Source organism: Caloenas nicobarica, chromosome 23, assembly GCF_036013445.1.
Source record: "Caloenas nicobarica isolate bCalNic1 chromosome 23, bCalNic1.hap1, whole genome shotgun sequence".
Classification (NCBI taxonomy): Eukaryota; Metazoa; Chordata; class Aves; order Columbiformes; family Columbidae; genus Caloenas; species Caloenas nicobarica.
Genome location: NC_088267.1, coordinates 3121072 through 3147036, shown reverse-complemented (window position 1 = coordinate 3147036; position 25965 = coordinate 3121072). Strand labels below are relative to the sequence as shown.

Here is a 25965-nt window from a genome sequence, read left to right as displayed (position 1 = left end):
CATTAAAAACCCAGATGTTTCCAATCGTTCTAAGGCAGAGTGGCTTTTCCTGGGCCTGGCTATGGCCGAGCTGGGGTCCCTGCACTGGGGGGGAAGAGGAGAATAGCAGACTGGTCCTAACCTTTGACATCTCTGCCATCACGACATATTTTCTGAAGCAAATGTGCCCTTGAGAAAGGACAGGATGTGCTAATCAGCTATAGAACAGATTAAAATCTGCACTATTTATGATGCACAACAGTAAAATAAAAAAAGGAATAGATACTTAAATTTGTGAGCAGTATAGTTCATAACAGTCACTTAATCACAACTTGTGACTTTCTTACTACCCTCAGAATGGTTTTATTTTTATGCAGACTGTACAAAGCCGTGCTGGATGCAGCAGGAGTTACTGGTATCTAATGTTGCAAGAAGAAATTCAGCAGATGCCTATTGCAAGGAGGAAAATAGAAGCATGTCCTTCTGCATAGTGGAAGAAATACATTAGAATACACCACGAAGAGAACATACTGTGACCCACATTTGCAAAACAGAAACGTCAAACTGTGTTCTCATCAGCCCTCCCCTAAAGAAACCATTTGGTTTAGTGGAATTAGGTTGGACAGGCTATCCAATGTGTCTTTTGTTTTGGGGTTTTTTTATCTATAGTCTTATGCAGTGCTTTGCTTTGTTTAACCATCAACAGCTTGCTTTATGTGCAAAACTTTGTCAGTTACGTTTTACAGAATTAGCCAGAAAACAAAAAACTTTGCAGAACTGCTGGGAAACTGCCCCCTCGATGGCAGCCGCGAACCAAGGGCTTTGCTGTGCAGGTGGCACCGCGGTGCCAAACGCAGCCGAGCTGAGCGCGGCCAGGCCAGCGGACAATGGATCCTCCACGGCCCTTTGTCTCCGGGGGCACGGGGGGTTCCCCACGTCCTGGCGCTTTGTGAACAGAACACATGTGAAAGGATTCCGGGGCAGCGCTGGGGAACCGGCGCGTCCCCTGCACCTATCGCTTCTCGGGTGTCATTTTGCTCCTAGAAGCTTCGTTAGAAAAGTCCCTAAATGGGGCCCACAACAAAAAAATCTCCTTCGCCTTACCTGTGCTGTCATCGTAAACCACGGTGGCCGACCTCCATTTCAGATACTGCACCAGGTCCAGGATGGCGTGGCTGAGGGAGGCGTAGTCGGGGTACAGGTTGACATAGAAAGTGTCCTTGTTATCCAGGGGGTGATGCTTCCAGCGGAGCTGGATGTGCGGGACCTCCAGGGCGTTGCAGATGGACTGCACGGCGTTGGTGCAGGAGCCTTGGGAAGGTCCGAATATTGCGACGACCCCCAGCGCCAGCTGGTCACAGGCTGCGAAGGGAAGGGGGGCTGTGGGCAGGTGTCCCCCCAGGGGCTCCCCGACAACCCCAGCCCAGGCAGCGCCGCTCGCTTCTCCCAAAGCAGAAGCAAACCCACCGAGCCCTCAGGTCACCAGCCCCACAGCCTCTGCTGTGTGGCCACATTTCTTCCCTCCTCTTCAGTAATTCAAGCGGGCTGCTGTTATCAGATCATAAAAACTGACTGGCTTTTAGGAAGAGAACAGAATTTCTGCGCTAGGGATGTTGAAACTGCCAGAGATACAGTAAACTAAACAAAGGCATGGCCTCCAGACCTCTGCTCAGGATTAGAAGCAAACACTGAAAGGAGTTTTGCGAGGTTTGCGGAGGGAGAAAAGCATAGTCGTTCCCCTTCTATTAAAATGCCTCTGGAAGGTCAGCTCCTGGAGGACTCTCCTCCAGATCGCTGACGAGCGCAGGACAAAACGAGTGGCTGGCTCTCACGCCAAACTGTACCTTTTTGTGCCGAATTAACAGCCATGAAGCCGCCAAGCGGCGTGCTGTGCTCTTACCTTTCTTAGTTGCTTCAAAGCTGTCGTGGAAGTGTATCCTCTGGATGTCGTAGGTTAGCGTTGTGTTAGGCAACAAAGTTCTGTTCCTGTTGATAATATTGGCAGAAAACCTGAAGGCTTGTTCCTCAGCACTCATCACCTGCGTGTTGGGGCCATCTGCATACTCAAAGATGCCTCCTGCAAGACAAGGCAAAACCAGCGTTAAGCCACCTAAAGTCTGATTCGGAACCTTCAAGGACGAGAAGACTCTTGGCCAGAGCTGTGACATTTGCAGGCTGAACGAGGCCACTCCAGGACATTTCCTGGACTGAAAGAAAAGACATTAAAACATTTGCATTTTTGCTAGATGCTGGCCCGTGTCCAGAATGCCAGCTTTGCAAGGCAACAGGGGACAAATGTAAACTCTTGGAATATTTTTATAAGACAGATAAGTGGGTTTCCGTAAGACTTTAGGACCAAACCCTGGGAGGTGGGTATGTTGTTGCTCATCTGCAGGGATGCTCCGGCGTTGTGCTCGGGGGAGTTTCTGCCGTTCCCCCCGTGCCCCGCTGGACCCTCCCGCCTCGTCCCCCACGTCCTCGCGCGGGACGAGCAGTGCAGCTGGTTTTAGTGCTGTTTTCAGCGCCCTTCTCATCTCCTATTGTTCCTCATGTTTAGTTATCCAAGTTCGCAATTCAGACCAGCGGAGACTTCTGAATTTGCCTGCCCTACAGCTCATCTGCTCAATAATGCACATCTCGGATGCGGGCTTTGCCGTGTTCAAAAGTTGTTAATGCCATTACACCTCCCCATGGGCAGCAAGCTCATGTCGCGGTACCGCTGGGTTTCTTGGCTCCGTAACCGAGGCTTGTCCTCAGTTCCCCGCTGACAGCCGCTCTAATTGAAGTGACTTAGTGCAGGCGTAAATTATGTAATTGCACGTCCTTGTCTCAGAGACGTCAGCACCATGCTCTGCCCCTTACGGAACCACGGAAAAAACACATGAACCTCGCTCTATCTTATTAAAAAGTAAACCAAAATAATTAATGGATGAATGGGATAAGCAAGTGCAATTGGTAACAGATGGTCTCTGGGTTCATTAGCAGAAGGAAAATCTTCCTCTTCAATTTAAGGTGGACTTAAAATGTTTTGTTGTAGACAACAGATGTCTGCTCAGCCCTCCTCATTCTCAAGAAACTGCACAAACACTCCTCCAGGAGCCAGAGCACATTATCTCTGGGTTTTGTGGCCATTTGGTGTAAGCCAGGAGTGCGACTTTGGGGAGAGCCAAGCGGACGTTGCGGTGACAGCTCCTCAGGACACCCCGAGTGCAGCGAACACGGGAGCGCTGCCGAGACCTTCCCTGTCCCTCCCCAGAGCCCGCCGGCTTGCTTCGGAGCAAGTCTGCTTGCGACAGAATATAGAGGAGCCGGGTACGTGGATTATTGGTGTTCGATCCCAAATAAATTCACGTTCCCGACATCCAACTGGATATAAGAGGCTTTTTGACAGAAAAGGATTTTCTGTGCAGCCACCCAGTGCCTTGAATTTAGCGGCAGGCGCTGAGGAGCAGACAGGCAGAAGTGATGTGTTTCTGGCTGTGCCGCTGGGACGATGTGAGACCTGCTGCCGTTGCTCGGGTGCCGCAGAGCTGGGGACACCGCTCCGCAGCGGCCGGGGCGCTGAGCCAGCCCAGCCCAGGACCGCGGCCGCCGTCCCTCGCAGCCCCTGTGCCGCTCCTCCAGACACCTTCCTTCCCATCATTATTTAAAGAGTCTAATAACCGGCTTGAGACAGCTGATTAATGCATAATCTTCATCATGATTACATAGCATAACTGGCATTAATTTGAAAAGCCAGCTAATTATGAAAATAATTGTTGCGGCTTTTCCATTTGAGCGAAACGGAGAATATCTGCTTGTGCTACTGAGAGAATGAGGGATGGGACATCGGCTGGGCCGGGGGACCCCACATGTCCCCACAAACCCCGCCGGGAGGGGTGAAGCGATGCAGAGCTGGGCGGTCTGCTGGTTACCGACAGACGTGGTCAGCCCTCCCTGCGCTCCCCAAGAGCCATCGCGTGCGGGTCTCACACCGGTAACCTCACCGTGGCTTTGCTCTCGTGTACAAAGTCAATGGGCTATAAAAACTCAACAACAAAACCGTTCCCGCTTTTATATACTACCTATAAACAAGTTTCATCTGAGACTCTAAAGGCCCTTTAGTGTTATTGCCTGTCTCTAAACCATTTCTGCCTCTGCCCTATTTTTTGAGCTATTTCCGATGTCTCGGTGACTGCTGGATGCTGCTGCCTCGACCTGGTGCTCAGGCCCCTTTCGCAGCATTGCCTGTGCCGGGTCCCAGCTGCCCCGTCCTTGTCCCTTCCCGTGCCGCAGGTGACAGGTGACAGCCGTGCCAGGACGGGACCGCGCGGCAGCGCCGGGCGTCGTTCAACACGCACTGAGGTTCAACAGTGTCTGGTTGAGTTTGTTTCTTGCCGTGTTTGTGCGGCCTTTAGTGCGCTGGGCTCCAGGTTCCCAAACCAGCCTTATCAGAGACCCCTCGGTCACGCTGCCGACAGCTCCTCGGGCAGGACGGGATCAAATGCGAGCAACCGTTATCGCTTGCTTTTGCATATTTTTTTGATGGAGTAATCGATTATTGTATGTGACTTCTTGGATTTTAAATATTAGTCACCAGTCAGGTTAAATAATTATGCAGTTGTCTTTTACCTTTAAAGTAGACTAATTGCTCTCCAGGGAATGTCAATCAGCATATTGGAAAACACACTAATTAAAATCAGCTTCACGTCTTACTATTTTATGTTATTTTATTTGATGACCACTGATGTTGCTGCTGAGGAGGGGAGGTTTAAAAATTCAGAATGAGAATCCAAAGCAGACACGTGCAACTCTCCTTTAGACCTAGAGCAGAAGAGCAATAGCGGGGCCAGGCCGGGCAGGCTGGTTACTGCACGTGAAGGGAGGTTTGGCCACACGGCACAGGGGATCCCACTCTAACTGAGCAGCAGAAAATTAGTCTCTGTGTTCGGAATAAAATCTGGATCCCAGGAAACACCCTAAACCCCCGCGGAACAGCCCAGCAGGAGCAGCGGGGACGGGGACGGAATCCTTTCCCAGCTCATCCTGAGCTGTGTCTGCACGGGCTACATGCAGCCCGAATTATTTTTAGCTCTACTGAAAGCTAAGTCAAGAAATTCAACGTGTTTTAGTTTTACACTTTTTGCCCTCTTCCCCTTGTTAACAAAACAAACAGCTTCATTGTCGGAAAGAAAATCCCAACAGCCCTCAGTGTGCGGTGTGATCTCTTATCTTTTACTCCTTATAAAATCACGGAGTTACTTAGCTCTGAAGAACGACTATTTCTGATAACGCTTTTCTCTCCCCCGCTGACAGTGTTTTTAACACATTTAGACAGCTTTCTGACAGTCTCTTTCCATGTGACATCCTGGAAGAAATATGCGTTTTGAAATAGCTCTTGCTGAGGATGGAGCCAGCCTGAGCTCCTGCCTCCAGCTCGCAGACCTCTCGTGCCTCAGGGTCTGTATTTCGTGTATTTTTTCTCTGAGGTCACAAAACATCTTGTTGCAGAGCAGGGCTGGGCTCTGTTTTGGGGCAGGATTAGCGAATGGGCTCAGCAGGACCCGTACCCGTCGTTTGGTGGCTGTTCCTCCCGGGTGGTCCCCGGGGCAGGACGGCACAGCCCGTCCTCCCCAGACGAGCCTTTCCTGGGATGCCGTGAGAAATGACAATTCTGCTTGTCTGACCAGTCCAGTGGAGAGAATTTCACTGTCGTAGTCCAGGTCCCTGCAGGGCCAGCGCTTATACCAATAAAGAGAAATGAGAAAACACCAGTGGGAAGTAAAAAAAAAATTCTCGGGAGCACGAGGTTGTGCTGTGGGGATGGAGCTAAAACTCCCAGAGACTGCCTGGCACCCTGGGACTCTTACAGCCACAGATGCAATAATACTGACTGAAGGGAAAGCAGCAAAATCCAGAAGGCAATAAATATAACTCCTTGCTCTTCTTGCCCTTTCCCCCGAGGAGCTGCTGGTATCAAATGCTCCATCAGTAAATGCAGCTGAAGCTGGAGCTGGTCTCTGGTTCGGGCAGGTGTTGAGCGGAGCCCCCGTGTCCGATGCTGATTCTCGCTGCTGTTCTCCAAACAGAAACCAAATCACCCTGGGGATGGACGAGCGAGGCTGGGGGTGCTGGGGCCCCCCCTTTCCCGGCAGCCCCTCACCCCGACCCCGTTGCCATCCCACAGCCCGGGCTGAGCTCCCGCGGCACCGCGTTCGGGCTCCGGGCAGAGCCAGCAAACACAACTCGCAAACTTAGGAAGCAAACCTCCTGGGAAGGAGCCGAAAACTATTTCTTAGCTGGGTTTCTGGTCTGACAGAAGAACGGCGCGGCAGGCTCCGAGTTCCCGTCCCCTGATGGTGCATCGGCCCTGTCACTTCAGCGCGGCGCTGCCTGATGCGATGCAGCACGGCCGTGCATCTGCGGCAATTTCAGGCTCCACGACCGCGCATCGGGCGAGAGCCGCGGTGCGGCTGTGCCGCCGGCCCTGCCGCGGGGATGGTGACCGCTGAAACCCAGAGGAGGATCTGAGCCCCAGCGCAGGGCGAGGATGAACCTCAGAGCCGGTGTGTCTGGGTTGCTTACGCTCGCACACTGCCTGTGTTCATTACGCGTCTCTTTTATCAGAATTAGGAAGGAATCGGGCTTGTCCCCGAGCAGACAAACGTTTCTCTCCTGGCAGTTTCTCTGGCTCTCAGGTCTGGCGTATTTCCAGCTGTATTCTCAAGCGCCCCAGGGTTTGCTCTGCCTCCCCGGACTGACAAAGCCCATAATGTCCCTGCTTGGGAAATGTGAAAATTCAGGTTTCCAACCCCAATGGCAGCAGGGGACAGTCCTGCTCTGGGCTGCCTGCAGCACCCCGAGTGCTGCTGCCTGTCTGGGGGTCCCGGGGACCCCTGGCAGCTGACGGGAGGAGCTGGCGAACCCAGGGATGCTCCCAGCACCTCAGATTCCACCACATTTTGCAGCAGAGTGAAAGGCCAGGTACTTGCTGAGTAATGCCAAGAAAAGGAATTCAAGCAGAAAATCAGATATGCAGAACGTGTGTGTGCCATAAGGAGGGATTTTCCCGCCTGCCAGGACAGAAAGCCCGTCACAGCAGGTTGATCCATTCCCAAGAGACGGCATCTCCCTCTTCTCTCATTTTGATATTGAATATGCAAAATCCTACTTCATTTGCACTGTATTAGGTACTTCATGTCACAGGGGGTGACATTCTTCTCTGTATGAGCTGTTTAACAGATGAGCAGCCAAGTGGCAAAGAAATACATTATTAATGCTTCTGGTTAAATTAACTGATTAAAAACACTGTAGCTAAAGTGTGTGTATCAGCACTTTGCTTGCACTAAATGAGAGATTAATTGAAGATGGCGGTTGGTTTTTTAGAGGGCAGCAGCTTGGGATGGTCCGGTACCCATCACCCGTGGGGTGGGGGGGTCACATATGTCACGTGTGGGGTCAGTGGGTCACCACACGTCACCCGTGGGGTGGGGGGGTCACATATGTCACGTGTGGGGTCAGTGGGTCACAACACGTCACCTGTGGGGTGGGTGGGTCACACACATCACCTGTGGGGTCGGTGGGTCACACATGTTACATGTGGGGTGGGTGGGTCACACACGTCACCCGTGGGGTTGATGGGTCACACATGTCACATGTGGGGTCGGTGGGTCACACACGTCACCTGTGGGGTCGGTGGGTCACACACATCACCTGTGGGGTCGGTGGGTCACACATGTCACGTGTGGGGTCGGTGGGTCACACACGTCACATGTGGGGTCGGTGGGTCACACACATCACCTGTGGGGTCGGTGGGTCACACATGTCACATGTGGGGTCGGTGGGTCACACACGTCACCTGTGGGGTCGGTGGGTCACACACATCACCTGTGGGGTCGGTGGGTCACACACATCACCCGTGGGGTCGGTGGGTCACACATGTCACGTGTGGGGTCGGTGGGTCACACACGTCACATGTGGGGTGGGTGGGTCACACACGTCGCCCGTGGGGTTGATGGGTCACACATGTCACATATGGGGTCGGTGGGTCACACATGTCACGTGTGGGGTCGGTGGGTCACACACGTCGCCCGTGGGGTCGGCGGGTCACACATGTCACCTGTGGGGTCGGTGGGTCACACACGTCGCCCGTGGGGTCGGTGGGTCACACACGTCGCCCGTGGGGTCGGCGGGTCACACATGTCACATGTGGGGTCGGTGGGTCACACACGTCACATGTGGGGTGGGTGGGTCACACACGTTGCCCGTGGGGTCGGTGGGTCACACATGTCACATGTGGGGTCGGTGGGTCACACACGTCGCCCGTGGGGTCGGCGGGTCACACATGTCACGTGTGGGGTCGGCGGGTCACACACGTTTGGTGTGTTCAGCACCCGTGTCCGTGTCCATCTGGTCCCGCGGGAAGCGGCACCACCAGTGCACTCTGCACGGGTCGCAGCTCCTGGAAACAAACTTCTCCTCCTTTGCAACTCCCACTCGCTCGGCCTAATTGGCAACGTTTCCTCTGCCGTCGCTTTGAACAAGCTGTTCTGGTGTTGCACGTTTTACATCTGAGAAAGAGCGTTTACCGCGGCGGCAGCGCGTAACCCCGACCAAGGGAGCGGATCAAAGCGCTAATCTGAGATCAAAGGCCTTCAGCAGTGCTACAGCAGAAATAAATTAAGTTAGCAACAGATTTCTTAATGATATTTACATATTTAATTTGCATAATACATGATTAAAATGAAATGGGCATTTTTATTTTTTTAAGCAGGCTCAATTAATTAAAAAAAAACCAGGCAGGACCATAATCTCGTAGGAGTAGATTCCCATCAAGATAAGGGCAACAAGAACCTTGTAATTTACAGGAGGTACAGCTCGCAGCATCGTGCAGATCTCCACAATGACCGGGGAGTCCCAGCCTGAGAAGCCCCCGAGGGGCAGAGCTGCCCAGTGACACCCAGTCCCACCAGTTTCCCTCGGCGGTGCTGGGACGGGCTCCCGCAGGCTCTGCCGTTTTGCTTAAGTAGGTTTATTTCTCTGAAAAAGGCAGATCTTGCGCGCTTTGGGCTACTCGCGCTCAAGTTGTTTTTACTATTAGACACCTCACCAAATACTTGCGCTGGCTTTGATTAATTAGCAGTTCGGATTTTTGGTGTGGGGGTGCCACAAGTACAGGGTTAAACCGCAGTATTTATTTGTGCCTCTGCTCTGCGCCGGGTCGGTCTGTGCAGGATGGTGCTGCAGGACGGAGACCCTGGGGCCGTCACCCCCCTTGGCGATGGGCACCCCCTCCCCAAAACCTTCCCGAGACTGGGAACTCAGCAAACGTGTCCTGGAAATCACCGGTGACCGAACAAATCAGGCATGCTCGGGTGGCATCTTTATGGTCGTGCTTTGGGCTATAAGCACGCTTTAAACTGTAATATATGGGAGAAGAAAAAAGTTTGAAAGCTTAACGTTATTAAGGATCTGTAACACAGGGTTTCGGCAGCACAGCTGTAAGTCTATTTTCCCATTGTGTTTTATTGGCCTGCGGTGTAATCTGGTGGTGGACACGATGTCCATCTGGTGCAATATGAAGCAGAGAAGCGAGGCCAGAGCTGCAATAAATCCAGGTTCACGCCTGCGACTGCTGGGGCTCGTAGAACCCGCAGGATGGTCCAGCGCTTCCCATCGATCTGTGCTCTGCGGGCACCGCGTCTCCCTGCGGATGCTCTTGGGTTTGGACCCCCCGGCACCACCCCCTGTGCAACCCCAGCAGGCAAAGGTTCGCTCGCTTATCCCCCTGCAAACTGGGTCCCACTGGTTAATGTGTGAAAATTGTCCGTGGGCATGAACCTGGCAGAGGAGGAGCAGGAGCAGCGACCAGCTCGCGCTCTCCCAACAGCTGCTCAGGTCTGGCACAGTTCTGGCCACGGTTCTGAGTTCTCTGTTTTCCTTCCCTACCGGTTATTAGCTCCTCTTTTACCTGGAATTAGAAATACACCTGGTATAAGTATGGAATAGGCGGTGTCCTGCAATGAAATGAAGTCCCACATAAGAATCCAACCCAATAAAAATTAAAATTGTTGCATGTTAATTAAATTCTTCTTAAATATTCATTGCTAAGCCCCAGCTAATAAATGTTAATACCTGCTTGGCACGTAGCATATAATATTAGACTTGAAAAAATCTAAATTAAATCTTACACTTCATTTACAATATAACCAAATAGCAGCAGTCAACTGATTGTTTCTCATTCTTGTGTTGATGCTTCCAAAAATCAGGGCTTTAAATAAGATGATGCATTGAATAGCAAATGCAATTCTGCAAATATTATGACATATTGTTTGCATTCTGCCCTAAATATTTAACAGTTCCATTTTACAAGATTTTTATGCCACATGCTGAGAATTTGCTGCTGATAGATGCTGAATTTGATTGATGAAATGGATTCCATTCAGGAGCTGACAATCCCAGACCCCTCTCAGGGTCTTTGCTCTTCGCATTTTCTGGGTGTTTTTCTGCCTCTTTTAAAAAAAGTAATCAGAGAGAGGGAAAAAAAGCCACCGAGTTCTCTGCAAAAATTGTTTCTGCTTAATCCCATCTGCTCTCCACAGAAAAACCTTTATGTAGGAAAAGATCAAAGGTCTGTAATGGGTTTACCAGGTTTCCAAGAAGGGCGTGCGAGGCTGCGAGTGATTGAACTGCCCTGTGCAGGGGCAGCCACAGATGGAATTGGGAGATTCAGACGCCCAACGTGGCCTTCGTATCTTCCTATTTTAATGTCCTTAAGCAGGGGGAAAATCCATCCCGTGCCGGGATGCGGTGCTGGGTGTGTTGGGAGCGGGTGTGGGGGGGGCCAGGGCTTGGGGACACCTGGGACGCGTGGCCTGACCGGCCCCCTGTGCTCAGGGTGGCGTCTGCACCATCCGCTGTTTGTGAGAAAAAGCAAGCTCAGGATTTCTTAGATATGCCTTCGCAATCTACCTTGACCAACATCTTTCATGGCAGCAAAGATCTGCCTAGGGTAGGCATTTAGTAACCGCGCGATGTTCTTGTGAATGGTTATTTGTACTTTTTTTTTTTTTTTTAAATTTCTTAATTGTCAATTCTGAATGTCCTGGGTAATTACAGCTGAAAGATTTACTGACTTAAAAGCGGCACTTTATTCCAGGGAATGAAAGAAAATGAGAGAATGACAAAAGGATCCGCTCTGAAAAATGCTTTCAAGGTTTTCCTGTCTGTTCTCTCCGTTTACAAACAGCGACACGCAGAGCAGGGGCTGCAGAGGGACGCAGGGACCTGCCCGGCAGCGCGACTGCAAAGGAATTCTAAATTCCCCATAATTATCAAAATCAGCTATTAAAAACCTTTTCTGGCTCATCAAAGAATAAAATGCACATGAAAGAGCAGATGGCATGGAGCTGTGATCGGTGCCTGTGGCTGAACACGGGGCTGGTGCTGGCGTCCCCGTCACCGTGGTGGGGACACAGCCAGGCTGCCCGCGATGTCCTGACAGCTCTGTCCCCACTGCCCAGGGCAGCGTGGGGAGAAGGGTGTCCCCACCAGCACTGGGTGTCCCCACCAGCCTGGGGTGTCCCCACCAGCACAGGGTGTCCCCACCAGCATTGGGTGTCCCCACTAGAGCTGGGTGTCCCCACCAGCCTGGGGTGTCCCCACCAGCATTGGCTGTGCTAACGAAGCTGAATATTCATTATTGTGACTAAACAAAGTGAGTCACAAACTAAGGTGGCTAAATTATCAGTTTGGTAGCTCAGAAATGGGGCAATTTGAAGACCGTTCCAATTATAGAGGAGGTGGAATAGGAAGACTTTATTAATAGATTCAAATCCAATTAAAAATGCACATTAGTCATTGTGTAGTGCTTCACACCTTTGTCGTCAGTGCCAGCGGATGGAACCGCACCAGGTGTCTGCTCAGTGGTGACCAGAGCACCTGTTCACACCAAACCCCAAAGCTTTGATGTTTTGTGATAATTCCAGGATTTATCATCGTTATCACTGCTTATTTAATGCTAAGGACACTGTTTCCTCAACTACAGCATAATGAATTACCAGAGATCGTGTGTTCAGTGGCTCCTATTGATTCATGCAGAGCTAATTAATAGATACATCACCCAATCATAAACATGAGCAATAACACACGCCTCGTTAGCACAAACAAGCAAACTGCTACAGAGAGGGCGGGGGCAGGTCTCTGGAAGGGTTAATGGGATAATATCTACTGATGGGAGTAGAACTTGTGTGCTGAACTTGAGCAGTCCCTGCTGCAAGGTGCAAAAGGAGCTTCAAATGCAGCTGAGCTGAATTTGACTTTAATTAAAAGGCATATTGAAGGGAAAGATTTCTGGGAAAGGCGAGGAGCGAAGGTTCTCTGTTTTCCTACCCTGTTTCTAGAGCTGGTGTTCTTCCTCGCCACGGTGGGGCTGCAGCAAGCAGATTGGTTTTGGGGGGAAACCACATGAATTTGGGCAAAACAATCCTCCTGCTCCAGCGCGGGCCGAGCAGCCGCCTCGTGGTTACTGCTGCCACACCGGGGCCAGAGATCCGAATCGGGGACAGTGTCCCTGACTAGTCCCTCTAGTTTACAGGTGACTGGTGCAGAACTCAAGTAACAGCTTCAGCTGCAAAGGGCTAAGTGAGAAAAAATAAGATTAATAAGTGGAACAGTCCATCTGAAAGCAAATTTGTAGAGGATGCTGCAGGCATACACTCTGCTATAGTGCTGAGCGGCTGGTTTATGCATCGCTTTCTTCTTGTTGTATGTAATATATTTAGAAGCTATTTGGAAAAGGCGTTTCTAGTATCTTGTAGCCCAGCAGTAAGTGGGGCTCTGCTGGGTAGCAGCGTGTGAATCTGATGAACGGAAGTGTCGGGTCACTGCCCCACGCCCGGTACAAAATCCTGCACTAAGCTGCTGCAAACGCGTTGGTCCCAGTGACGTCCCAGGGGTGGCCGTGGGTGGCCGCAGGGCGCCGAGCCAGCGCTGGAAACTCTGTGTTGCTGCAAACGCGCCCTCTGCCCCGCGCTGCTCCATCTGCTGGGTGTGGGGTGAGTGCCACGAGGGGGACGGCAGCGTCACGCAGGAGCTGCGGGGCTGGGGTGACACCGCAGGGCTGGGGTGACACTGTGGGGCTGATAGTGACACTATGGAGCTGGCGGTGACACTGCGGGGCTGGCAGTGACACTGCGGGGCTGGCAGTGACACTATGGGGCTGGAGGTGACACTGCGGAGCTGGCGGTGACACTGCGGGGCTGATGGTGACACTATGGGGCTGGCGGTGACACTGTAGGGCTGATGGTGACACTATGGGGCTGGTAGTAACACTGCATGCTGCCAGTGACACTATGGGGCTGATGGTGGTACTGTGGGGCTGATGGTGACACCGCGGGGCTGGCGGTGACACCGCAGGGCTGTGTGTGCAGTCCATGTGCTTCTTGGGACTCCCTTAATTAAAATCAACTAGTAACAACTTGGGGCTATAATAATGAAAATACAAGTTAGCATTGGAAATCAATAGCATTATTTCTGGCCATGCTGTGGACCTTGCTCCTGAAATGTAGAAACAATGCAGAAAAGATCCAAAATGAAAACATGAAGTGAGATACAAGGCTTCTCCATGCTGGTGTGCTCTTCCCTTTCTTCCCCCGTTCTGTGCTGTCCCTGTCCCCCCTGGTGTCCCAGCAGAGCCTTGTTTTCGGAGCAGGACGGGACATTCCCACCGCCGAGGTGACCTTGCCCGCTCCTGCACGGGGAGCTGTGCGGATCTGCGAGCTTTGCTCAGGTCCCTCTTGGGCAACTACTTCCAAGAAATGCGGTGTGAATTATTTTACTTCTTAAATACTGTTTATGGAGATACTTCAAGGCCTGCCCTCAGTCACATCTCACCAGACGATGAGTTGGAATAACCCTACTGCTTAGTGTTTCACTCGGCTTTGTAGTATAAAGAGAATACTATAGCTTTATAGTGTAAAGAGAAAAAACAGACACCAGCTAGAAGGCAAGGGGAAAAAAGATGTGCTTTTTGAAACTTGCAGATGGTGGGATGAAGGCCTGGAAAGACGATTCTTTGCTCAAGATGAGCAGCGAGTTTGGCACCGAGTCCTGGGTCCCCTGCACTGTCCGTGCTCCCTCCGGCCTTGCCGGCGGTTTTGGGGACACGGGCTGGAGCAGGACCTGCCTGTCCCCTCCTGCTCGACAAGAGCCGTGTCGCGACGTGCTGTGGCATGATGTGCTGTGACACGACGTGCTGTGATGCGCTGATCGCGGGGAGCAAACCAGCCACCATAACGGCATGGGGCAGCTGCCTTGAGCCCCGCAGCCCCCCCAGCGCCCCGAGGACAGGACCGCGCTCGGCCAGACGAGAGACGTGACCACTGTCTGTCAGTGCAGAGAAGGCATCAGCTCTTATTTGCACAGAGGTTAAGCGAGATAGAGATCTGATGGAAATTTTAGGCTGGACTTCAGCAAGAGCTTCCATATTGCAAAGCCAACAGACTGAAGGCACAGCCTCTCAGAATGCAAATCCTCCTGATGCTGCAGATAAACTTCCCTTGATGTCCCCATGCTTCGGCTTTCTCCTGGCCTGTGTCCTCAGGAATGTCCTGCCAGGGACCTTGCAGGATGAACCAGGCTCCTGGGAACCGCTGCAGCCAGGAAAAGCTGTTTCCAGTTGACAGACAGCCCCAGGTGGCGGTGGCTGCGCTGCAATACTTGTGGCAGGATCAGGAGCGAAGCTTTAATTCAGACACTGGCTCCAGCAGAGCTGAACAGGGAGGAGATGGAACAAGGAACCACTTGGCAGCTGAGTCCTGCTCCATCCCTGCAGCGTCCTGGGCCTCCGGAGAAGCCAGGTCACATGCACCGGGTGCTTCACAACGGTTCAATGAACCAGCTTTCCCACTTGCATCTCTTTAAACCGACCGTGAGAGAGGACTAACCTGAGAGCCAAGCTGGCCCCACCGACAGCTCCGTCCCCAGGCAGGGCGATGGTTGTGAGCTCTAGGAATTGCCTCCCTGTCCTCCTGCAGAGCTCCAGCTCCCATCTTTCCCGTCTCCCCTTCAGAGGCTTTAATTGCCATAATCCTTTTCCATGTTGCAGTAATGAAGCGCTTGCTTCCCCAATAAGCAGGAGTTAATTTGGGTGCATTCAAGCTCTCTGTTCAGTTTTTTGGATTTGGGAGGCACTTCCTGATGCATTCACGTTGAACTAACAAATTTTTATTAATGCTTTCAAATGGAGATGAAAATGATGTGTTATCTCAGAGATGGCAGGCTTGATGAAACTAAAAATCCCACCGGTTCAACCTCTGCTCCTTCTGTTTTGTGTAGCTGAGCCTCGGTGCAGTACTGGTACTGGAGCACCTCCGAGATGAATATGGCAGCCCTAACGGGATTAGCGTGATACTGGTACTGCAGTACCCCCGAGATGAACACGGCAGCCCTAACGGGATTAGCGTGATACCAGTACTGCAGTACCCCCGAGATGAACACGGCAGCCCTAACGGGATTAGCGTGATACCGGTACTGCAGTACCCCCGAGATGAACACGGCAGCCCTCGCAGGACTAGCGTGCTGAACTGTGTATTCCAGCTGGGCTTGCTTTGCTCACAACAGCTCGTCTGAACTTCATTCATTAATGTGCTGCTAAAACAAGTGAATGGGTTTGAAACGTAACTTAGGGCTTTCTATCTCCCTCACCTAAGCAAGAGTACAAATATTTATTTCCTCCTGCAGAGTAATTCAAACACAAATGCTGGGAGCAGCCAGGTTAAGCTCTTGGGCAACTGAAGCTGGTCAATAGGATCCGGTGGATGGGTGAACGTATTGGGTTGAGCGGCAGAGATAACCCCATCCTGGTTCTCTTTATCCCATAACAAAGGGATGTTTCACCGGCACCAGCGCTGTGGGAGGCAGCGGCTCCCGTTCCCGTTACTGTTAATAATGCTGGGTTTAGCTTCCCCTTCCAGAACTCATACAAGCAGGTATTTGTGATCTCTTTCAAATGTATCTCACTAGCAAATCTGAAAGAGTGTATTGCGTGAATATAAGAAACTTGTAGAGTTCTTCAGATAATCCTTGATTGTTAAGTGCTGAAACAAAGGTGCATAAAGGTCTATTTCTGCAAGTTAAAGGTCACAGGGGGAGCAGATGGGGGTTGCCTGTGGAGCTAAAGGGATAAACACAAATGCCTTTCTTAATTCTCTCATCCCCTTGATGCTCACCCACCATCAGTGGAAATAATGAACCTTTTCCTCAGGAGAGGAGGGGGGAAAAAGGCATCTTAGCTGCAAATTTTCATTTTTTTAAAGTAGTATCAGATACTAATAACTAAGCCTTTTCCTGGTTTAATAACAAGGAATCTTCCCAATATCAAAGGCAACATTAGAAGCGATGGGGCCAATTAACTCTCAGAGTTTTCCCGTGACCTTTGAAGTCTGCACTGAGATACTTTGTATAAATAGACTAAAATAATACTGAAGGATGATGGTTGTTTCTTTAGTTTAGTAGCAAAAAAGGCTTTCCTTAAGCAAATATGGCAAGTGTGTGCAGAAAGGTCAGCAAACAGAGTCCCATGGCCAATGCAGAGAGGCTGGTATTTAAAATCCAACCTGTTTCAGTGCTGAACACCATCGTGATTTTAGGCATTTTAGGGCAGAGCACTAGAGAGTTGGTTTAATTACCAGGTTACAAGGAATTTGCGCTTAAATTAACTGTGCCTCCGTTTTCCTGCCATCACACAAACTTAGTTAAAACACCCCTGAATAGTACAGATTTCTAACAGGTTCTCCAGCAAGTGGCTGTGGGTTTATCTACTGATTAATAGCCATGAGCTGGATTGAAGGTCACCCTGTTATGTTCTCCATGGGTGTATGAAAATAAACACAGAAGATGTCCTTTCCGTATTTCTGTGCAGGGGGCCCAGAGCATAAACACGGCCATAAAATCATCGTAACATCACACAGCTCAATGACAATATAGTGTCTAATTATGGAAGGCTCAAAGACATCCTCAGGAAGATACAGAGTGGAAATGCAGGTCTGTGGATGGATCCGAGATGAATCCTGAGGAAACTGGGCAAAAGAAACAGGCACCAATAAGTAGCATAGAAATAAGGACTCGAGGATATTCGACTATAAAAAGATGGGAAAAAGGGGCTGTCTGTATAACTAGGAAGCAGCTAAAACAAAAGACCAAAAGGGAAACATAAAGCTGGAAATTGGGTAATAAATCTCTGCCCTCATCAAAGAAGAGACAGTTCTATTGGAAAATAAAACCAACATTCTAGAACACAACAAAGCGGAATTTATAGTCCAATTAAAAATGCGCGACAGAAAAAGAAAACCTCAAATACTTTTCTCCTTAGTGTAGGTAGAATGCAGTGAGAACATGGTGTATCAGAGCAGGGAAGACTATTGGGAACTGGAAGAGAACAGTAGGTTCTGTGTGCGATGGACGGGGGTTTCTCCGGCTCTGGGACGCTGTGCAGTGGCTCTTGTACCCCCAGGAACGCTGTGTCCTGGCATTAATGTGGCTACAAACCTACCGGAACATCCCACAGCTCAGTGACAGCAGATCGCCTCATTATAGAGCCCACAAAGACATCTGTAAGTATCATAAACCACAAGTGCAGAGCAGAGGATGAGTCTCTGACTCCCAAAGAACATGGGAAAGGGGGAGAAACACCGATGTGCTGCGCAGGGAGGGCAGTTCCCGGGGGGAGAGCGGGGACAGACAACGTCCGTGTGTCTGGAGAGGGAAAAGCAAACGCCATTATTGTCAGAAATGCTCCTGAAGATGCAAGGCAGCTTTTGCATGAGCAGCGAGAGCCGCGCTGGCCACACAAACCATCTGGAGCTCCCTGTGGGGATTCAGTAAACTTCCTCAAATTGCTTTAGACGTTTCCCACTCTCTCTACTCATTTTATGTGCAGGGTTCAGCGAGACACTGTTTCCTATTTGAACACCACTTGTCACTTGTATTTGGGTCGTTTTTCTTGTCTTGGCCGATACTTTACTTTGTTCTTCTGGCTCCCGTGTCCTTCCCACAACGGCAGCTCTGGCACGGGGGGCCCGTGCACCCCGGCACCGGTGACACCGCAGGGAGCCCGTGCACCCCGGCACCGGTGACACCGCAGGGAGCCCGTGCACCCCGGCACCGGTGACACCGCAGGGGGCCCGTGCACCCCAGCACCGGTGACACCGCAGGGAGCCCGTGCACCCCGGCACCGGTGACACCGCCGGGAGCCCGTGCACCCCGGCACCGGTGACACCGCAGGGGGCCCGTGCACCCCGGCACCGGTGACACCGCAGGGAGCCCGTGCACCCCGGCACCGGTGACACCGCAGGGGGCCCGTGCACCCCGGCACCGGTGACATGGGGCGGGGGCCTGTGCACCCCGGCACTGGTGACACCACGGGGAGCAGGGCACAGCCAGCCCCATGGCACCGGAGGGGACGGCATGTCCCTCGGGTGTCACCGCAAGGGTGACGCTTGTCCCTGTGTGCAGCAGGGACAGGACTCTGCCTGTCCCCTCCGCCTCCCCGCGCTGCCAGTGCCAGCTGCTCCCCACCGCTCTGTCTCTGCGGCTGATGGGGAGTCAAACCACAGACACTCACACTCCAGCAGTGAATTATGATATAAAAATAAGCATAGGGCTGATGATTGGCTTTGTCTGCTTTTTGCAAACAGATGCTCCATTGTTTATTGAGTCTGTTCTCTGAATCCACTGACATGTACATGGTACTTGGTATTTTAGATTTGCAGGCACTCTTGTATCTTAATTTTTAAAGCGCACCCTTTAAAATGCCCGTCAGATGCATTTTGCATCTTGTCCGTTAGCACGACCTTCTCCCACAGGGCAGGATTTAACAGAGACTGGGGCCAGAAGAGCCACATTTCGCAGCGCTGCCAGAAAAGCGGATCCCAGCACAACCTGAATCTAAAGCATGTATCTATATATCGCAGCCTTCCCTTGCTGCTGCTCGGGGCTTCATCTCAAGGAAGGAGAAACTTTGTTGTGCTGGAGCTGACTTGTTGCTCAGAATCTGAAAGTTTTCTTCCAGAAAGAGTAGGAAAATATGCTGCAGTAATGGTCATTAATCACGGAACATTCTATCTCACACTGAACTCTTAGGAAGTTGCCCAGTGCACGTTCGCTGCTCTAGTGGATGCGCAAACAGGTGCTTCTGGTGCCTGTATAGACTTAATTTGCTCAAATACCCCATCTTCTGTGAATACACAAGCTCTTATGATGACAAAATTAGTTTGCATCAAACAGTTCTTTCTGCAAAATGCTGTCTCTTGTCTATTTGCAGACATGGTGTATACCTGGCAAGTAGATTCATTTTAAAAAATCAATTTTACATAGGGAATATTTGGAAATATTATGCCTACCACGGTTGTTATGCGCGTGTTGGATAGAAAAGTACCCCTGCCTGTTCATCATGCTGCTTGTGACATTTTCGAATCTCAGCCCTGTCCCGTCTACCAATACTGCAAGAGTGTGTCCTGAATAAGGGGATTTGGCAAAGCTCTGCAGCACTCAGCAATTTCAGCTCCCGGGGATACATATGAATGATTTTTGCTCATGCTCCTTCTCATTTCGGCTTTCATTTCTGCAGAAACTTAAAGGAAAACTCAGCCCAGATTACTCTGTGTTTGCCTCCCATCAGAGCAAAATTATATGATTTTACTTGATTTCTGCACGAAACCCCGTGTCTTAGTCAAGTGCTTTGTGTGTGTATCCCACTAAATAAGACGGAGATGCAGGAGATGGAAGGGTAAAGCCAGCCTTGGATCAGTGGGTCTCAGCAAGCTGGGCTTGATCCTGCTCTGCAGCCAGAGGGGAGCTGGAAAATACCCGGGACTTTTGGGAGCACCAGCATCTCACGGGCTCCAGTGCAGAGGCAGCGATAGCCCCATCCAAAGGGAAAAAGGCCCTGCAAGAAACACTGACCAAGGCCATCTCTGCTGGTGGTGCCAAATTTAGGCTTGTTCTTCTAAAATAATAACAGAGCAAATTTTCCAAGCATCTTGGTGGCAGACACCTTTTCCCTGAGTTCTTCAAAGGAAAAAGCTCCTTTTTTTTAAGACCTCACTGAGGTCCCTCAGGCTACAGCGCAGCAACTCTTGTTGGCTTTCAACAGCATTTTCAATTAACACCAATATCTAATGAAAGTACATAATCACAGGTATTCGGCTGCCACAGGACTGATAGGAGACGCAGACTTCAAATGCAGTGTCTTCAGAAACCCAGCTAAAAAAAAGCTTTTCATGCATAGTAGTCTGATATATGCTCTTCCACTTGTGCGTTTCACCAAGGGGATGATATTCAGTTAATTTTGACAGAAGGAGAAACCGCTTTGCCCCATAAGGACTAAGACTGGTCCCAACAAGCTGAAGTTAAATGAGAACCGTGGGGAGCAGCTCAGCTCTGCCCGGCCGTGAGCATAATGCACGTTTGAATGAGGAACCGGCACAGGAGCCGTTCTGCCATCCACACCGGACCTGCTGACAGCCAGAGACGAGAATGTCCCCCAGTAGCTGAGACTTCGCTATTACTATTAATTTTTAATGTCTTGCTTTGTTCATGCCTCGATACGCACAGCCCGAATCCAGCCTTCAATCGATAACCTGCCCGTCTCCCTCCCGTCTCCACCTTCCAGCCCCCGGGCTGTGTCAGAGGCCAGTGTTGGTGCTGAGCAGGGCTGGGGTTGCTCAGCTCGGTTGTGCATACTTGTAATTATTTTCTTCTGCATTAGTGCATCCTTATGATTGCATTTCTATTCATCGTTTTGAAGTGTGCTTCAGACGCTCGGCAGGCGCCTTGTTAGACAAGGTCGTGCCCCGAGATGCTCTGAATCCATTTTGCAAGGGGAGGGCAGGGCAGGCGAGGCGGGGATGAGCAACGGGCTGTGCAGATACAACCCGGAGGTGTCTCTGTGTGCCCGACACCCCTGACGGCCACAGGCAGCACGAGCACCGACCGCAGCTGAGCAGCACTGGGAGAGCTCATCCCAGCGCAGGAGCCACAGCGCCCTCGAAAAATGGATTCAGAGCATCTTGGCAAGACGCTTCCCGCGGGCTGCACTGGGATCCTGTTCCCGAGCTCCTCTCCGGTCCTGGGTTAGCGGAGAGCTGGGATGCACCCCTGAGATCCTGCCAAAGCATCTCTTGGGGTCCAGTTTCTCCTCTTTTCAACGTCCCCCAGAATGCCGACAGCCCTTCCTGCTGTTGGGTGGGAGCTGCAGAAAGCTTTTCAACCCATTGGGATTTAAAACCAGAGGTCACGGGGGTCCTGATGTGTCTGGCTAAGAGAAGGCTCCATTTTCTCTGCTCTCTGCAAGCTCTCTCCAGCAGTGCTGTTCTGAACAACACACCAGTTCCTAGAATCTCAGGCACAGGCTGAGATTGCAGTATTTTTAAGACATAATGAAAAAGGTAATTTTCCCAGCCTCCCTGCAATCTTCATCATTGGGGAGGTATTTTGTGCAATTTGCAGTACTAGCTATAATCATGCTCCCAGAGATGATAGCATGCTGCTGGAGCGCCAGGAGCTCTTTGAACCCTGCGATGCTTTGGGCCCCCGAAGTAAAAGAAAAAAAAAAGAGAGCGGAGCCACGTCGGTGCCGTCTCTGCTGGAGCTGCACCAGCGCTGAGCACAGCGTGTGCTCTGCGCAAAGGCTGGTTTAATACCCACATTTGAATATCTGCTCACGGGCTGGGAAGACCAGATCAAAGGTGAATGAATCCCTCGAATATGTTAGCACACAGAACATATGTCCTGCGAAAGGGGCACTGCCATGTCCCTGGTGACATGCTCCGGTCTGTCACTCCTCTGCCATGCTGCTGCTTCAGGGGAGGAACCCACAGCACTGAAATGACCGTGGTTGTCACAGTAATTTTGGCAGGATTAGTTGCTGCTCAGTGAAGGGGGCACGAGGTTCATCTCATGTCCAGCGCATTAGCCTTTGAAATCCTGATGGGACTTGGAAGAGCTTCTAGATTGCCGTGGACTTTGTAGCCTTCGCTTTGGCCGTGATGGATTTGCTGAAACCATGGGCAGTGGGGGGAGCAGAAGAGGCTTTACAGAGGAGACGAGGAGCCAGAGGTGCAGCTCCGCCCGGCCGCTCCCCCTTACAGATCTCTGGGGCATTAGGAACAGGACACAGCTCCCGGCAGCCAAGCTGGTTGGACCGGGCTCCATCTATGGCCACGGCAGCACCGGCACAGCCGAGGGGACGCTGGCTGGGAGGAGGAGGAGGCTGCTCTGCTCTGCTCTGCTCTGCTCTGCTCTGCTCTGCTCTGCTCCCCAGCTGCTCTGCCAGATGTGTGGGACGCTGGGGGGTAACGCTACACAGCACAGGGTCTGTAACACAGCGGCTGATGGAAGGGAAGTGCAAAGTTGTGTTACGGGCAAAATGGAGCCCGGGAGTCTGGGCAGCAGCCTCCGCGGCGCTCATGAAATAAAAGCATCCCTCTTGCGCCACATGCCAGAAGCCATTATCCAAAAAGCAAATCATCTACAGAAAGGACCATGAGGAGAGCGCAGCTCAGAGATGGGGGGCTCTGCAGCCGCTAATCTACAATCATCCGCTTAATCAGAGCGTCTCTGTCACAGCCTCACTGCCTTGTGTTCCTGGTGTTAGGGCTCATGATATATATTCGCAGGCAACAGGACGCAAACAAGCTGTAATGCTCAATCAGATGATGTTAGCGTTTTCAAGAAAACAGAAATGAAAATGTCAAACCTGTTAAGCTTAGGAGTGCTTTCACCAGAACGTGGGCAGGAGGGACTCCAGGAGGTTGTTTAAAAATAGGAGCCAGAGGGAAATTGCTCTCACAGTGGTGACATTCTGGTGCTGATGCCCTGCTGGAGCACTGCTCGCTCGGCTTTTTATAGAGCACAAAAGGAAAAAAAAGAATCATGTGATGCTTAATTTATGAACCCACTCAAAAAGCAGGGGCTCAAAACTCTGCTCAGTCATCTTAAGTTCAGCCTTGAGAGTGTGTGTGTCGCAGCTCTGAGTGCCTGAACAAGGCAGCAGGAGAGGGAAGGAGAAGCCCGGGGCCTCTTATCGATGGTTTTACCCATGCAAGGGCAGCACAGGACACTTACCCCTCGGAAAGGTGGTATCTGATACCTTTTTTACACCTCTGGAGTACAGATATGTGCCTCGGTGCACAGCGGGTCGGTGCCTGTGCCGGGGCTGCTCTGCTGGAGCAGCACAAGCTGCAGCACGAAGCTGCCGAAAGCCGAACGGGGGAGTAACCAACACCGGGAGGAGTCTCAGGGACTTCATGTATTAAGGTGACATAGTTGTTTCTCCTCTGTGAGGGCACTGTGCACCTAAGAGATTGGGAAGGGGTTACTGATCAGGATTTTAGTCCGTTTGTTGCAGTTAAAGACCATTTCATGCTGTATGTAACTCAGGCTTTTCTTTCACTAAAACATGCATATGTATTGGATAAGTCTCTTCTTGTGTTTATTTACACGTAAGGCTTTGGTTTATACTATTTTGAACAGGGGGCAGCATTATTAGAAAGCTTTTTGTTAGATTGAAACCAGTGCACTGGGAAAGGAAGTGTATAATGCAGAGATTGATTTCTTTCCCCCTCCCTCTGCGGTCCCACGGGCAGCTTCACACCAGGGTAGGGAGCGAAGGGTGGGCCCCTGGCAGCTGGCGCAGGAGTCCTGTCCGTCTGTCCTCCTCCCCGGCCCCGCACAGGGACGTCTCCGCTCGTCACGACAGCGCGAGGAGGAGCTTGGCAGGGCTGTGTCTGGCGGCTCTGCCAAGAGCCGCTTGGCAAACGCGCTGTTGATAGACTGGAGAGCAGATCTCAGATCTGCAATATGGCCCGGCTCAGACGGTGAGCAAACAAACCCTGTGCCCACCCGTTCCTCGCTCAGCTCCTCGGGTGTCCCCTCGGTCTCCCGGGGCAGAGGTGCTGGTGCCCGGCACCTCCATGGGCTTTCACGTGAGCCCGAGAACGGTTTCCTTTGGCAGCTCTTTAGGGCTCCCGGGATTCCCTAATGGTTACAGCCGCTCTGTAAGCATAAAAGTGATTTGTTCTAAGCCTACAAATATAGAAACATTTTGCCTACCCCATTTTTCTTCTTGTCTGAGAGGAGGCCAGGCTAATACATCACAGAGTCTGCAAAGCAGCGTCACAGCCATCAACCGATGTACCAAAACGCTCTGAATCCTCCTGCTGTGGGATGGAGACTCTCGTTGTCACCGCCCTGTTCTCCGTTACCCACCGTCCAAGGCTCATGTCGCACAGCACAGAGCAGGGGCCCAAAGTGACACCTTTCAGTCCCTGTGTCCCCAGGAGCGATCTGCGCGGTTCCCTCGCTGGGCGGACGGCGGGAGCACTGCGCGTTGGGGAGGCCGAGAGCACGGCTGGATTCCCGCACCCGTTTTCCAGCCTAACTTTGTAACAGAATCACAGAATCACGGAATGTGAGGGGTTGGAAGGGACCTCAAAAGCTCATCCAGTCCAACCCCCCCGCCAGAGCAGGAACACCCAGATGAGGTTACACAGGAAGGTGTCCAGGCGGGTTGGAATGTCTGCAGAGAAGGAGACTCCACAACCTCCCTGGGCAGCCTGGGCCAGGCTCTGGCACCCTCACCATGAAGAAGTTTCTTCTCATATTTAAGTGGAGCCTCCTGTGTTCCAGTTTGCACCCATTGCCCCTTGTCCTGTCATTGGTTGTCACTGAGAAAAGCCTGGCTCCATCCTCCTGGCACTCACCCTTTATATTATTTATAACCATGAATGAGGTCACCCCTCAGTCTCCTCTTCTCCAGCTCAGAGCCCCAGCTCCTCAGCCTTTCCTCACACGGGAGATGCTCCACTCCCTGCAGCATCTTCGTGGCTGCGCTGGACTCTCTCCAGCAGTTCCCTGTCCTTGAACTGAGGGGCCCAGAACTGGACACAATATTCCAGATGCGGCCTCACCAGGGCAGAGCAGAGGGGCAGGAGAACCTCTCTGACCTACTGACCACCCCCCTTCTAATACATGCCGTATACTCCCGCTGCGCTTTCCTCCCTCTGCACCGCAAGGCTCCCGCTCCTTCCCTTCCCTTATCTTTCTCAGCTATTTACATCAGAAGCTTTTTGCAGCCCAGATCTCGTTTGCTCTGTTTGTGAATCCCTCTTCCCGTTTGATGTGGGAGCCCCCTCACTGTTCCCGTCCCCGCGCGTCGGGAGCGTCCCCGTTGTACCCAGAGCAGCGAGCGCGGCTCTGCCACAGGTGCTCTCTGCTCTTTCATCTCAGCAGCTCTCGGAGCCGCCCTCCCTCTGTTCCAGGCCCCGGCGTAGGCGGCACGAGCTGCACGCACGGTGGCATCAAAGCAGCAAAGAGACAGAGAGACTGCAAACACACCGAGCGGTACAAAGGGCAAGGCAAAAATAAAGAGTCTGATCCAGACGCTCAGGTATCAGATGACAGAAACATAAACAGCACGCTGCTGCCTGGAAATGAATTGCGATTCAGCAGCCAGGTGAGCAGAGCTGTTGGGGAATGACAGCTCCTCTCATCAGCTTTTCAATTACCTGCTGAACACTGGACCTCACAGGCGGCAGAAAAGTCACCGGCCCCCCATAGCAAGTGGCTGAAGGACCAGCAGCTGTCCCTTCCCTCGGAAGACGTGAAGAATAAAGACCAGCTTAGAAGGTTTCTAAACCCCCATTCAGTCCTCCCGGCGACATCGGTCGCTTGGTTGCACGAGGGCGGGAGGGAGAACGTGCCCGTGGTCCCTGCCCCGGCGGGTGCTCCTGCGGGGCTGTGTGTCCCCAAGCACTGGGAGCCCTGGATTTCCACCCTGCCCATGGGAAAAGAGCTTTCCCGGTGCTGCACGCAGTGGCTGCTCCTTGCCAAGTTAACTTCAATACACATGTGTGCAAAAGTTGCTTCTCTGTGCAGTGAACAGCGGCTCCGGCTGTCCCGAGGCAGCCACGGGACGTTGGCTCGGATGAAAACATCCCCTTTACACAG

At 51.8% G+C, this 25965-nt stretch overlaps 1 protein-coding gene across 1 annotated transcript in view; it reads right to left on the bottom strand.

Moving 5' to 3' along the window:
- Positions 1 to 25965, bottom strand: part of GRIK3 (glutamate ionotropic receptor kainate type subunit 3) — an 85231-nt gene that overhangs the window by 33435 nt on the left and 25831 nt on the right. The window contains exons 2-3 of the mRNA XM_065650387.1: positions 1880 to 2056; positions 1084 to 1341 (exon numbers count right to left, since the gene is read on the bottom strand). Of these exons, the coding sequence (XP_065506459.1) occupies positions 1084 to 1341; positions 1880 to 2056 (435 nt within the window). The remainder of the gene's footprint in view (positions 1 to 1083; positions 1342 to 1879; positions 2057 to 25965) is intronic.